We start from the raw sequence: 16,279 nt of genomic DNA, 5'->3' as shown, positions 1-16,279 counted from the left end.
TAGTCGTTTCTCTCTGTCTGTTTTTCCTCCATATCTGTTTTTTTGTATGTTACCAACTAACTTTAGATTTGACTCATCCTCTTTACATGCTGCTGTCTACTTTCCTATTTCTGTGTCTCTCCCCCCCCCCCCCCTGTTTTCGTTTCTTTCCTTCAAATTTCCCTGACTTCCTCCCTTGCTTTTCCTTCTTTATCTGACTGTATCTTCTTCAACTATCTATCTATCTCTTGTGCTCTCTTCCTTTCCTGTCCCCCTTTCTCTCTCTCTCTCTCTCTCTCTCTCTCTCCCCTTCTCTCTCTTTTTTCTCTCCCTCACTCAGTACATTTTCTATTCATCATCTTTGTTTTCTTTCTTTCTTTTTTCCAGGCTCCAATTGTACCTTGTATGTTCTTCCTGCTCCCTTTCTTATATTTCTCTCCATCTTTTATATCTCACTCTTTGTTTCATTAAAGGGCAAGTCCATTCCAAAAAAAAACTTACTTTCAATAGAAGCTGAAAATTCAGACAAACCAATCAAAACAAGTTTGAGCAAAATCAGATGACTAGTGAATCTTCAATGACACAAAAAACTTTGGAAATCACAAGACAAAATGGCAACATACCCATGAGTCTGTAACACCATTGCCTCACTATCCACCAATCGTTTTCTTTATATTGATAATATAAATTTCCCATGTTCCCCCTAAGAATCTTATTTCTTCACAACAGCATCCAAGTTATATTTATAGTAATATGTTTTTGTGTGGATGCACTATTTATAGAGCATTTTTTCATTTAAATCATGACAGATTTGAATTTTGATAAACTATTTATATAAAAATCAATAATTATGAATATACAATATTCAGAAAATAGTATCAATTCTTTGATATTCATAAATCATATAACCTGGGCAAAAGCCTGGGGAAATCAAGTTTTGGGGATAAAAATGGAAATTAATGGGATTAAAATATGTAAAGCAATTGATCAAGAGTGAGGCCATAACGTCACTAACTGAAAACCTAAAAAAAAATAATACAAAAATTCTAATATTGGAGCGCTTTGAGCATCTTGCAGGGTGGATATGTACGCTATATTAATATCCAATATTATTATTGGTAGTAGTAGTTATCCAATTTTACTCTGTTTGTTTTCTTTCTGTTTCTCTTGCTTTTTTGTAAAAGCAGATTGTTTTTGGATTGGACTTGGCCTTTAATAGTTTTCATCTGTATATCTCCTCTCTCTATAAATATATATCTCTCTCTATTTCTTTCTATCACTCTCTCCTGATATACTCTTCTTTTACCTGTCTTTCTTTCATTTCCTTTTATATTTATCTCTCATCTCTCTTTCCCTCATCCTCTTTTCTCTCTCTCCCTCTCTCTCTGTTTTGTTCTTCAAGTTCTTATCTTCTATTGTACCAGAATTCTTCATGACCCCTCTGTCTTCCTCTTTTTTTTCCTTCTTTCTCTCTCTCTCTCTCTCTCTCTCTCTCTCTTTTTTCTCTTTTTTTTGCTCTCTCTCTCTTTCTTTCTCTCTTTCACTTTGACATTGCTCATAATTTAGCCTTTCTATTTCTCGGCAAATTCAAGAGGTGTTTTCTCTGCAATTAGTTCACAGAATATATTGTCCCTAACTTTTGCAAATAAAGGAAAGCCCTGCACATAAATGATTTGCATTTCAAAACAAAAAAAATGTACATTTAATCACCTAATTGTATGATGGTTTTGTGAATTAAACCAACATATTACATACAGCTGCCAGTTGGTGAAGTCATAATGATCATAAATAGAACACAGATAAAGAAATATATGAAAAGTTCATGTCCAATGTTTCATTTGGTTAAGAATAACCAATATTTACAGTTTCACTCAAGTTTGAAAGAACACATTGTGTAAATAAACAAAGAAAGACACAAAGTATCGACCCTGAATATCATAGCTAGAGTTACAACATATCTTACAACATACCATTCTCAAACTGATACATATGACAAAGTCATGTGGTATTTGAATAGTGGTTATAACAACATATGAAGCATTCTAAAAATATACAGGTATCAGTGAAAAATCCTGTTTATCTAGTCTCCATTCTCAAAAGATTCATTCTTCCTTTTTTCTGCCATAACACTTTCAAAAGTCATTTAGATGTTAATGTAATATAAAAAATTTTAACAAATAATGTAAACAATTATAACAATTATATTATTTTGTATGCATAATTTTTCAATTTGTATAATATTATTGTTATAAATCCATTAAATATATATAATGTGCATTATAAAGTATCAATGGTGCACAAAATGGATAGATCATATTTACAGATAGTAATCATTAAAAAATGCCTTGTTGCAGTTGTCCTGCTATTTCAGCTTCTTATACTAGGTTTACATAATGTTCCCCGGCAGCCATGACAATCACAGGATTTTTAAACTGTTAAAAAATTTGCCACGGCAGTCAGTCCGGATGAGAAACCTAGTAGCCCGAAGTTAACGCAACAAAACGTGACTGTAGGTAATACAAAAAACTTGGCAAGACCTAACAAACCTTGAATACAGAGAAAAAATGGCCCAAATCCCATGGCGCACTACGTTTCGGACAAACGTGGCCGCCGGGAACTAAACGTAAACCTAGCATCAACATTGTAGAAATGTCTCTCTTTGAAAGTCGTATCAATGTAATCTAATTCCCTTATCATATTTTACACATTAGAATTACTCATATTGGGGGAAAATCATTTAAAGTTGGTAATTGATAATTTTCTTCTAAAATAGCGGTCTACCTGATCCAGATTGCTCATTCTAAGATCATGCTCAGAGCAGAATCCTTGAAATGTCAAATTCCTAGACAAATCCAATCGATAGCAACCACTTGATAAAAGATGCTACCAAGAGTTCCCAGGTCTGGTACCATTTGATCTGTTTATTTCAGAGAAGCTCTTCCTATTTAATCTTCATGGAGCAGAGCTGATAGGACATTGGCAACCGTTGGAGAACCTGTTGCAGGAACCTCCTGGATCATGTTGGGATGAACAGTCCTGGGGATCTCCTGCAGTGAGTTGGGTTGGACAGTGCGCACTTCAGACATTTCTGGAACCACAGTGCGTACAGCATCAGGAATAAACTCTCTGACTGTATCCCCTGAGTTGCAGGGTGGCATCTTCCTGGTGGCTTTCTTGCACTTGTACTTGAGTTTCCTGGTTGTGAGGGTCTTGCATTGCTCAGGGCAGGTCCAGGCAGCGAGTCCATTCTCGCCAAACTGCATCAGCTGCCAGTTGTACTCTCTCTGGCGGAAGCAGTTATCGTAGGCCTTTCCTCCCTCCCAAGTGCAGACTCCATTCTCCTGACGCATGCAGTAGGCATGCTCTGTCTCGCAGTCTTCGCTACCGTAGGTCATGGAAGCAAGGGGGTTGAAGAAGCACTGCTGACGACTCCACAGACCAGAGCTCATGGAATCAACCATCTCTTTGCCTCCATAGAAAAGCTGGATTGATGTCCCAAATACCTGAAGAATGAATGCATTTATAGAGAAAACATTGGTTTAAATTCACGTAAAATATTTGTTCATATATATCTTTGCTCAAATTTAGAAAACTGTGATTATGATACAAAATGATAATTTAGTCAATCAAATTCCTTCTGGAATATTTATTGGTATTAATATACCATTTCGAGTAAATTAATTGCATGAAAAAAAATCTAAGGTGAATAGATTAAAAAAATCATCCCATTTTTATTTTTATTTGAAAATGATTACTTCCAACAAGAAAATCCATTTAATAAGCTCCCCTCTTAGATGTTATATTATCCAAAGTAAAGATTCTAAATCTTACCGTGCAGCTTTTGCACTGTGACTGGTAGAAACCTCTCACTCCTCTCCTCTGAGATGCGGAAATCTCAGACCACTTCTCAACGATGCCACAAGTTGTCACCTGCTTCTTGTCTCCTTTCATATTCCCTAAAAATGATGGAAAAGAGATGGCAATGATTATAATTCATGATATGAAACCCATCCAACTCAGCCTAATACAAAACAAATCAGTAGAATTAAGGATGTAATATGGAAACAAAAAGCTTGTCTTATGCATTTTTCTTTTTCACCCCTTTTTTGTACCAAGTAGTCAAGAGCATAAATCTAAAATTAGGTTGAATAAAGATATTTGTATGTCCATTTCAAGTAAAAAAAAAAATAAAGTATAAGTTCAGATTCCATACTTTGTATTGTGGTTTTAGTCCTATAAGATTCATCATTGAAATTACTTGTCCGATAATCCTTTACACAAACGAAAAGTTGGTTGAATATTTTTTAAAGTAAAACTTGTATGTTGTGCATCTCCTCTTTAAATCAAAACATTATCAGAGAATTCTGATAAAAATTAGTTAATGTTTTTTTTCCAATAAAATCTCTTCTCTGAACTTACCACTGATGAGGTATCTGATGCCCATCTCCAACTTATCAATGTTACAAACATTCTTGGGTGAGTAGATGAAGACTGTTTTCCCTTCTTTCCCTAGGCTCCCCTCTCCTTTAAAGACATTCTCCACTTTGACCCTGTATTGGACATCATAGGCTTGGGATGAGTAGAGTACAGGCTGGTTATTGATGTCAACATACTGCATCGATATCGTCCTCACCTTGTATACTGTAGATAAAGACAAAAAAGAAAAAGAAATGTTAGCATTTGACTGAGTGAAATTTGGTGTAATTTACCCAAATTAGTATCATCTTGGTGTTTTTTATTTAAATAAATCATTAGTGCACTGCAGAAAAAACATTTCTGTAAACAGTTATTTTGAAATCATGAAATAGTAATGTCTTTCTCAAAATCTGAATCTATTGTGAATTCACTCCCGTTATTTTTTGTAACTAAACAGAGCTATTATTTTTTAACAAATAGACAAAAAACAAAAAACAATATGAGATTAACTCTAATGAATGCACAAAAAGAAAAAGAAAAGAAACACCATTCAAACAAAAGAGAGAAATCTTAAATATAGCAAATTTTGTCGAATAAAATTCTTAAAACCTCATATTATTTTGTTTACTTTAAAAGGAAATGAACTTACCAAATGCTGACTGACAGAACTTTTGTTGTGGATGAGTGATGGGGCAAGTGGCACAACTGGCAGAAACCATGGCGATATTTACAAGCCCCAAGAGCAAAACGACAGAGCTCACAAAAACGCTTGATGAAGCTAAAGAAGCCATAATTATTAAATCGTTGAGAAAAATATGCTAGATCCAAGTTTTTAAGAAGTGACCTTGTTGAAGTACAATGCTGTGAGATGCTTAGAGCTGAATTGATCTGCTACCCTGATGACAAAAGTCCTTTATAGCCTCTTGTAAAAGTTGCGTGAGTAATGTTACTTCTGAATGAGTTTTCACTCTTGTGCTGAAAGCTGGTTGGCTGCTCCTAGCAAACTGTTGACCAACTGCAGACATGCTCCTCTATTTATCCTCATTTTCCAGTCACTGAGTTTGCCGTTCAACCACTGACACACCCTCCCCGTCTGTGTCCTCACCACAGACAGTTTTACCCTTTGGAGTATGCTCGAAGCGGTGCGTATGTATGTACTTCCTGCAGAGGGAGGGAAGACCGTTGAACGACCTTGTAATGTGTGGGCTGTGCTGTGTATAGACAGAGTCCATGGTCAAGGAGTAAAGCTATATCCCTATCTCTCCACCAAATCTGTCTCTTTCTCTCCGCATTGCTAACGAATGTTCCTTACGGATTGCCAAAAATCCCTCTCAGGCATCAAGAGAATTCCTGTAAAATGCACCGCCTACGATCCTATGGCAAGCAGTGGAGGAAGAGGGTGTACAAATTGTAATTAAAGGTTATGATCAGTATTATTACTTAAATTTTCAGAAATAGTCTTTATGTTTAGGAAAAAACATAGGCTTTGCTTTTTGGATGGATCTTAAAGTCTGCATGCCAAGACTAGTAGCATAATGTTCTGAAAGTCAAGAGAGGGTCCACCGACAACAAGCGGAAATGCTGGTGTAGTATGTGTACCTTTCCTGTGACAGCGATTCACACATGCTTTTAGCAAGACAAATAATTCTAACCAAAACGTGAACCAATAACATGAACAAGGTAGTCGGAATGTCGGGTCTGGTTGCTTACGATTGTCTGGTCCTAATCTGTGTATTTTTAGTGTCTTGGAGGATATTCGTGACTGGATGCTGACCCTCTCAATTTAATACGGAGGTCACAATGGATCTTGGTAGAACTATATTAGGAGAAGATGGAGCTCCAATGTCTAGTCCTGGTTTAGGGGTCTTGCAGGTGTTATCAATTGTCTCAAGCAAAAAAAGGAGACGGAAAATAAATATGCCAGTTTTGCAAATTGGTATTGAATAACTATTTATGATATGATTAGAATAGGTCTGGGAGATAAACAGACATGGATGATTTTATTTTCAAACTTCAAAGAATTGACAAGCAATTTGTAATTGCAGTTGTCTAGACACTTTAAAAGTTTACTATCTAATGTTTACAATTCTCCAAAACATGCTCTACCTGCCTGCTAAAAATGCTTTTGGATGCATTCCAACCATGTGGAAATCGGCCAGGAAAATTTAATTTTGATTCTGCGGTTACTTTCTTGCACAGTTCCTTCCAGTTTGTAACCCAAGGAAACAGTAAAAAGCTGCTCTAAAACGTTGGGGTATGATGAAATATTCATTCAAAGTTTTCTTTTTTAATCAGCTGAAATTTTTAACTTGAAAACATTACATTTTAGGTGATTATATGGCATCATTCCTCAAGTTTCATATTCAGAACATGAAATCCAAATTCAAAGAAATACCAAAAAACAACTAATTTCAGCTTTAAATCATTTCAGTAATATTGTTTTGATGACTACTACTTTCTGAAAATTTACTAAGAATACTAATTTCTGAAGAGTTTGAGAGAGAGAGAGAGAGAGAGAGAGAGAGAGATGAAGACGTAATTTGGATCATTTTGATTTTCTTTTTTTTTTCTTCTTTTTTTTCTTTTATGAAAGTAAAGATGATTGATCAAATATTCAAAGACATCAAGACAAACGAGCATTACTAAGCAATTTTAGTTTTACCTTTGATCTTTTATCCTTAGCCCTTTTAATCCTCCAATAAAAAATAACCTAATATAGGAATAAGTTTTCATAATCCATGGAATGTGGAAGTATAAGGTCCGTGCATAAACAAACAACATGTGGTTGCAGGACATGCCCTTTTGGGTTTCATTTTTGCTGATGACAGGAAGCCAAAACTAACCTTAACCAGAAGAAACAACATTCTCCATTAGCAAAGATCTCTACAAATAGTCTCCATGGCCAGAATAACCTCAGATCACCTTAAAGAGTTGTCATTTGTGGCTTGAATTAATAACTGCAAGGAAGGAATGTGGACTTGAAGAAACATTTTTGTAACCCTGGCTGTGGTTTTATAACTTTGCTAGAGCCTTGTTGAGACAGCTCTAGTGTATCTGAGGTCTGCCCTTAGCCTTTGTCATGGACAGAGGCTAATTGGGATTTATGGCATCTCCCCGCGTTCTCGGAGGGGAGGATGGTCTACTCATACGTGCAGAAGTAAAATCACGGTTGCTAGGGCGACCAATGTCATCTTTTGGATACTGTTGGCAAAATATATTTTGGATGTGATTTTGCAAAATTACAAAATCACCAAGAAAAACAAACACCTAGGTGAAATTACTTCAGAATTCTCCAAATACTAATTCTTTGGCCTTTGGAGTATTGTAGTCATTTTGTATCTGTCAAATAGATGAAGAAAACAAATGAAAAAAGTAGAAAGTTAATATCTTAATATATACTTTGTGATAATCAGATTCCTTTAAACTTTCTTCTGTGGCTTTTAAACAATGACTCAATCACTTTCTTTTCATAGTAAAAATAGATATTTCCTTCAAGCAAAGTTAGTGTTATTTATCTATTGAAAAATTGCAAGTTTCCAATATTATATTGACTCTCTCTCTCTCTATCTCTTCCAACATCCCTTTGATAACTGCACATTTTGTCATCCTCTCTCTCATCCACTCCCATTTGTCACATCGATGGATTGTTGATGGGGCTTCTCATCTATTTTAAGCCACAAAAGTTCATGTTATATAAAATATCCCTAGTGCAACTCTTCATTGTGCCTTTTTCACGGTGCTTTCAGTTTTGAAAATCCGAAGCACATAATTCCCCCTTGTCTTTCTGATCATAAAAGTTCTTTGTTTTATGTATTGTTTTGTTCCGGTCCCTCCTGACTCAATGATAAAGATGGCTCCATTCCAAACACTATGATGTGACACAGATGTTCATTAAAGGTTAAGGAGCCCTGACCATAATGCAGGAAGGTTATAATAGTCACATTCATTGCCGAATCACGTCATCAGAGAATGTTCCAACATCTCGATCATCCCCTCTTGACGATAGTATGTGATTATTATGCAAGACAGCATGGCTCAGTGGAAGATTTAGGGTTATGAGCACCCTACCCCCCCCCCCCCTTTAAAACCCATGAAGCATAGCTTGGATGTTCACCAAAGAAAAATATGCCCCTTATTTATGGTCTTGATGCCCCCCTTTCAAATGTTTGACCCCAAATGTTATCCTTTCTCATTTCTCTAAACATATAAATAAATGTATATACAATAACTTTAATTTAGGGAGAAATAAGGTACTTAATTTTACATACAATTTATTTTTTTAATCTGACAATAATGAAACCAGATTTACTTTCTATTGATGGCTCATATTACAAGAAGGGTTCTGAAAAATTGTGTCATAATTTTCAATAATTTAGGACTACAAAGCACAGTAATCATGTTTTACTCTAATTCATTATTCTCTAGAAGAGACATATATTCGTGTGGAGGGGAAATATACCCTTGTATGATTATTTAATTCAGCGATTTTTATGATGAAAAATACCCAATCATTTCAAAATTGATAGATAAGCATATTTGAGAAATATAGCTACAGATCTTTTATGGAAAGCTAGCCGACAGTGAGACTGAGACATGATTAATGTGCGGATGTGCGCAATCTATCGCTATATTGACGCGCCTTTGACATCGGGATAAAAGAGATATTTGCTAACATCTTGAAAAGCCACATTCCTTCCATAAAGTAGTACTAGAATAAAATCAAGAAGTCATGTGGCAGGTAGAGACATTTTTTCTCAAAACGGTTTATCCATTCTAATGCTTTTTTTCGAAGTAAAGCACTGTTTATTTATCACTTGTTGTGAGTCAAGGAGACATTGATTGATTAGTTGGAGTGAAAAGAGGTTATGATAATATTAAGGTTTAAAGTGCCATTGTGATGAAGTGAATCATGATTCTATATGTGTGCTTTGGTCATTAATTTGTGACTAAAGTGAATGGTTATTGACCCTAAAGAGATATCACATCTATTGCAGAATCATTTATAATTCTTCCCCAAGTAAAATTATATTTTTGTATTTATCTAAAAAGATTGAATTGTCAAAACTTGTGAATAATGAATTATCGTGTTCACAAACTTTCATGATTGATTGTGTTTTGAGGACATTGCCAAGAAAAGGGTGTAGGCTTGTGTAAAGAAAAGATTTGGTATCAAGAAGTCATTGTGTTTCAGGGGTCAAACAGTCAAAATTGTTATTTAGAGAAACAGTTGCTAAATTCTCCAGCAAGCCATTCATAATTTGGCTCTTTTTTTGTAAGAGAGAAGGAAAAATAAACTTTCTGAAGACGAACTTGTTAATTGCCAGCCAGGTCAGGTCAGACATTCTTGGCATTGTTGCTGTATTAAAACGTCCAAGCATTGTCTTTAAAAAGTGCATGGTCGTAAAAGAAACCCTCCACTTCCCCTTGACTTTTAGAGTTGCTTGGGGATTATAAAAGAAACAGAGAAATTGCCAAATACCAACTCTGAAAAATATTCTTTTGAATAATTGTCTGGAGGATACAGTTTATTTCCTTAATTTCTTTAAGGATGGAGACGGTAATATACATACCTTGTGAAGTGAAAGAGAATGCATTAACATATTTTGCATTCCCTGAATTCCAACTGATGTTTAAAATCATATTTTCATAGCAGGTGTTTAGAGATTGGTAAAACATTGTGTAACCACATGGACGTTGAAATATTCCATGTTATTTCATGAAATTAATTACAACACTATCAATTCAGATGAAAGGGGGGAAAAGTGTGAAATACAAATAATCCTATAAATGTCACATCATTAATACAATGATTTATGATGAATTTTTTAAAAAAAGCCATAGTCTTATATGTTTTACATTATGTAGGGCAATGTCAATTTATAATTTTTTTTATTATGTGTCTAGAAAAGCTGCAAAAACATAAACTATGCTTAATTTTATTTCAAATAAATAATTATCATGTTACCTATGGTAGGCCTACATTTGATTTATTTCTTTTGTTGTAAGATTTGTTTTCATATCCATCAGTTTTTCATTGACCTCAGTGATTTACTTAGAAGTCATTTAGCAATTAACATTAAATGTTAAAACAAATGACAGAAAATGTATTTGAAATGATTTAGTTAATAAGCACATTTTGTTAATTACCAAGAAGGTTTTTTCTTTAGTGGATAACAAAAATGTATTGAGGATTAGCTATTTGTTTGAAGACACACAATCAAATACCAGAAAATATACATATCAAAATCCAAATTATGTATTGATTCTAGATGAATATTCAAATAGAAGTTGAATGGCCGATCAATGAAGCAACCAAGGAAGTAAGTTTTTCAACCTTGAAAATGTTGATTTTTTTTCCATGAAACTTTGGAAGAGTGGGAGAGGGGGTGGCTGATTATACCCCTGCCTGATTATTAGTCACCTAGGGAAGGCGGCAAACAAGCCTTTTCACCGGTCACCTAACTCTCTGATCGGCGACACGGCAGGAAGTCAGTCCATGAAAGCCAAAGACAAAGCCAAATACTGACCTCTCTCTCTCTCTCTCTCTCTCCATGCTTCCAGACCAGTCTGGGAAACTGGACAACAGCTCGGGCTACTTTTAGATATGAAACACGTTAAAAATACCACAGACGTGATAAGATAGAATTGGTGGACAGAAATCAAATTATTTGCTTTTTATCTGCTTCCCTTGTTTTGCATGCTGATTGTCTTGTCCGGGAGACTACAAATAACTCACAGCATGCTGAATTTCCCCCGTTGAGATGGAGTAAAGAGATAAGTTGTGCGTGCGACGGTAAGAAAGTGATCCCTACATTGGTTAATTCAGTCGGATCGGTTAGTAGGTAATACGTGGGCTATGTCTGGGTTGCTCATAGAGGGTTTTCCTTTTAATCTTGTAAGACGCATCCTCTATGATGAGAGGTGCTTTAATCATGAGGTATCCTGAAGGTATGTGACTTCTGACATAGCGGCATGCAAGGTTTTCCTTTACTATCAATCATGAATCAATCGCATGACTAAAACAACAAACATATGGCTTCCCATTCCTGCCCACCTAAATGAGAAGAGCCCAAAATCCCCAAATGATCACTTTCATTTTTTAGTGTTTATGAAAAAGTACAATAATGATATGATATTTTTGTTCTTTGTTTTAGTGTGCTTTTTACAGTGCTTTATTATCCATACAAATGAACACAGGCAAAGTATATACTATTTAGGGAATGTAACTTCATAAAGCTGCAAATTTATGCTTTTATGATTTTTGTTTGTTATTCTTTGTGACAAAGTTGAGACACAATAATTTATGCCAGCCTCTGTTTAAAAAAAAAAGGACATTTATGATGTCTCTTATGTCTGGACCTCTTGATTTATCAGTAGTTTCATTTCTGCTACCTCAAGGTTAAAAAACGATAAAACAAAAAAGACAAAAGTCTCCCCAAATTTCCTTAATAAGTCATTGACAGGTACTAATAGAGGATGTTGATGACAATGTTCCTTATCAATGCTACTCTTAGTGGTAGTAAAGATAACATAAATCTTTCATCCAGGAAGCGGGTTACATGGATTTAGTCCTGAAAACACAAAAACTATCCATGAATGAGAGAGATTTATAAACATTGTGGTCGGGTGTTATGATCATGTTTTACTCATGGAAAAAGCACAATCCCTTGTCTTACACTGCCCTTTTGCTTCGGAGCACATTAGTATAATCTGCAGCTATTAATTTGAATTCCATAATTCATTTCATATGATTTCTATCGATTGCTATTATAAGCAGGGAGATTTAAGAAAGACCAATCTAATTCATCATTAACAGTGTAAAATTGGTTATGTCAGTCAGCTACATGATATCTGTTCACTAAAGGTCATTTTGATAAAAAAAAAAAAAAATATGGGTGTAAACATAGTTACTGATAACATTGGTTTTATAAAGTGCCTGCATGGTGACATGATAACACAATGCATAACAAAAAACATGTCATTTTACAAAGAAATGGGTAAAAAGTGTTGCTTAGTTTCTTTCAATTAAATACAAATACAGAAACTGTTGAGCAGAGTAGCAATAACATTTTTGTTTTACCAGTGTGTTAGAAACATAATGTTGTTTAATTTGTTCCTTTTAAATAAACACATTCTGTCCAAAAAGGGGAAATAATCTTTCCTGTATCATCACTGGTAACTAAAGTCAGCTGACGTCACAAATGTGTAGCGGACTAGTCATGCTGTCCTTGAGAATAACCTGGAAAAAATGCCCAGGTCCAAATCAACTTTCACAAAAGCAAAAATTCCTCTTCTTTATTAGGTCCTTTGGACATTCTTACCCCGGAAATTTTATGGGCACAGGGACAAGTATTGAGATTGAATTATGGATATGCAGCCAGTTTAAGAAGTCGCTGTCCGTGGTTTTGGTTCTGTGACGTCACACCTACGTCACTCCCACGCTAGCCGATTTGGATTAGGACGTCAGTAATTCATATGGCCCAGAGTAGCAATTTTGGGTGAAAATCCTGCTATTTCCGCAAGAGATTTTCCTAGATTTGTCAAGCAGGTGTCAAGTTCAAAGCAGGTTCATGTGTATGTCTGAGGATTCGGGACAAGGATTAGGAATAACCTAGAAAGTCTATTTTGAAATTGTTGTTTCTTCTTTCTGGACTAGGTGGAGTTTAATGTTGCAAAAATATAGGATTGAAATTTGTCTGAATGTAATCCAGACAAATTAAATTAAAGCATTTTTCAGTGCAATCTCTGAGCCATCTATCTATTTGATTATCCCTTAAGCAAAGTCTGACTCCAAATGCACACGGGGGGGGGGGGGGGGGTTTACTACAACAGTTCTTACAATTATTGTCAGCATGCTAAAATGAGTGTCAGATTGTGAGAGTTATATGAAAAGGAAATATCTAAGATTTCTGTCTGCACTGAAATTAACTTATTTTATATTAGTTGTGAAGTTGAAAATTCTCCAGATTGTCTGATATTCTTGGCCTCATTTTTCCACTTCATGTCCAAAAAAGAAAGAAAAGTGAACTGGTATTGAAGTGTATATCTGATATTAACTTTCAATTGAACTCAAATGAAGTGGTCAAAATAATTTTTTTCTTCTTTTTTTCTTCTCTCAGTATGAGCGATTCCGAAAAATAATGAGAGATTGAGAGATTTAATTAAAAAGGTGTTTTGTTGTAATCTAGCTACTTGACCTTAAGAAAAGTCTGACACAAAACATAAAACTTCATTAACTACTGAAATGGGTATGGTGTCAAAAAGGTGAGCCATTTTCATGAGCGGCTTGAGCATTTGAATGCTTAAATACAAAATATTCCCTCCTATTCCACTCTAATGGAGGAGCACAATGTCTCCTGTAATTACAATTGGCACCAGACCTGGAATAAGAGTATCGTATGAAGTGTGAAATAATTTTCATTACGATCAACTTCTGTTAACAACTGAATTTGTTGATATCCACAGGCCATCAGAACGCAGGTCAAGTCAAGATTTTTTTTCTCCCAAGTGCCTTGGAGTTCTTACACCATGTTTACACGGGACCACCAAAGTTTCAAACTTTTAGTTTGCGAAACTTTGAAGTTATAAACAATAATTCACTAAGAACGACAAGGGATCATACCAGAATGACATAATGAGTATTCAAAGTTTAAAACTGCAAGCAGGGTAAGCAGTCACTTGTTATCATTTTATCATCATTTTATCATCATAGTTATCATGCAAACCATAATATCACTCTAAGTTTATAACTTTTAGTACCCGGTAAACTAAAAGTTTCATAACCACAAGTAGATCCACACGATCAGTAACTACAAGATAACTTGAAGTTTAAAACCATGACCTAAACTTAAACTTAAAAGCTGTCAAGTGAACCTTACTATATAGTGGGAAGGGGGTCAAGCAGAAGAATTTGTTAATGAATCTTTAAAGAGACCACCTGGAACTTAAGAAATTTGATAATGAACACAAAATGTCAGATTTGTGCACAGGGGCCATTTTTCAGTTGTTTGGGATAGTTTGAGAAACAGCAGGCATAAGCAATCAGGTCTTGTGTCATTTGAAAATTGCTGAAGGATAAAAACAGGGCATGAAGAAATATGATTCTTTCTTTCTTCTTTCTCAATAATCATGAACTTTAAGTGACCTTCTATATACCATTTCAGTTGAAGGTAACCTTGTCACTGTAGCTACTCAAGATTATATTAAAATATATTAAAATGATGGTGAGTTATTGTGAAACTATTTGGAGTGCTTGGTTGTAACTGAACAGGAAACCAGTGGATGAATATTAATACACAGATCAACATCAACATGAAATGTTAAATTTCATTCTTTATTGTGTGTTTTCCCTCTTTTTCATTCCCATCACCTCTTTCTCTTTCTTTGCATTTTGCAACTTGCATCCATTTTCTCTCTTTCTCTTTCTCTCTCCCCCCCCCCCCCCAGATCTCTCTGGAGAATGTGCACACAATGTGTGCAGCAAGCCTGAATCTGACCAGGATAATAATATTTATAAAACAATAGAGGTCATCTCAGATTGTTCTTGTCGTTTGTCTTCTTCTTCTTCTTCTTAATATTGCAACTTCTACTACCTACTTACATACAAATGCAATTACTTCTGCTTTCTTCCAAAGTTGTTATTGTTGTTGTTGCAGTTGATGTTTCTCTGTTCTCCTTACAACTTTTCTACTCTCTGTCAGTCTATGTTTTATCATGGGAACCATGCAGGATGGTCATTGTCTGACCTTTATAGTAAGAGGATGCCACTGATTATTTCAAATTGTTTACAAACTAATTTTTATGAATGATGCATCAGAATATACTTCCATATTCACCCTCCAGTCCAGTATGATTTTGTAAAAAAATTATTGCATTGTTTGTAAGTTGAAAATGCAAGTAATCTTTAGGCAGACTTCTAGCTGTCACACTTAATTGTAATAAACAGAACTGCAGGGGTCTTTGTGGCTTTTTAACTATTTGAGCAATTATGATTTAGTTGGTGACAGAAGATCCTTTTGTTTCCAGTTACACCATTATGGTGGTCTATATTCTTTTCCTTTCATTTTCAAATAGCAGCTGGAATTCTGAAAACCTGAATACAAACAAATTGAATACATAAATTAGAAAAGCATATTTAGAAAACAATTTTAAAAACAATTAAAATATAAATTACCAAACATATCTACATATTAAATTGTTGGTTTTGATTAGTTAAGCTAATGATTTATTCAACAACAAAAAAATCATAATGGTGTAAAATTTGATTAAATCCTTTGCTTTTCAAAGGTATAACTCATTAGGTGTGCTAGCTGTCACCTGGTTTTCTACCCACACTTTTAGGGGTGGGTGCCGGAAGGGGCCCAGCATGTACCCTAAATGAAAGAAGCATCTTCCCCCTTCCACCCGCTGAGACCAGGGCGTTGTGACGTGAGAGGTGAAAGGAATAGCCTCCCTGGTATCTTTTCTTATGAAAGAGAGGCTAATGAAAGGATGAAGATAAGGAAAGGGATGGATATATTTTCCTGTTGTTTCCTTTTTTATAATAATATTAAGTAGCTTAACTCTTTTCTTACAAGATCTGGATTGATCAAGTAATAAGCCTACAGGATTGAGAAAATTCATTTATCAACAGTTTCATGACAATGTGCATCCAATAATGACTATTATGCTTCTTCCTCAGCAAAAAGATAAAAACCATTAGCAATATGTTTAACTAGAGAAACTGAATCTATCCCTAAAAAAACCTATTAAATCTGATGCAAATAAAAGTGCTGCACAATTATGTTTTTAAAGTGGGGTGCTTTATTCCTATGGATCAATTTAAAAGGATGTGGCAGCTCAAAAGTGAAAAGCAAAGTGCAAACTCTGAGGAAAGATGGAGGTG

The 16,279-nt window shown here is 34.9% G+C and overlaps 1 protein-coding gene across 1 annotated transcript; it reads right to left on the bottom strand.

Moving 5' to 3' along the window:
* Positions 1–1,651: 1,651 nt before the first annotated feature.
* LOC115918327 (metalloproteinase inhibitor 1-like) lies at positions 1,652–5,385 on the bottom strand. Its single transcript, XM_030973606.1, has 4 exons — positions 5,045–5,385; positions 4,399–4,620; positions 3,811–3,935; positions 1,652–3,482 (listed from the first exon to the last, which is right to left on the bottom strand). Exons 1-4 carry the CDS (start codon positions 5,184–5,186, stop codon positions 2,925–2,927), a joined length of 1,047 nt encoding a protein of 348 aa, XP_030829466.1. The 5' UTR covers positions 5,187–5,385; the 3' UTR covers positions 1,652–2,924.
* Between the last annotated feature and the right edge of the window lie 10,894 nt (positions 5,386–16,279).

Source organism: Strongylocentrotus purpuratus, unplaced genomic scaffold (genome assembly GCF_000002235.5).
Source record: "Strongylocentrotus purpuratus isolate Spur 01 unplaced genomic scaffold, Spur_5.0 spur5_scaffold_6, whole genome shotgun sequence".
In the NCBI taxonomy this organism is placed as follows: Eukaryota; Metazoa; Echinodermata; class Echinoidea; order Camarodonta; family Strongylocentrotidae; genus Strongylocentrotus; species Strongylocentrotus purpuratus.
The sequence above is the reverse complement of the archived record's forward strand: the minus strand, read 5'-3'. Positions and strand labels throughout refer to the sequence as shown.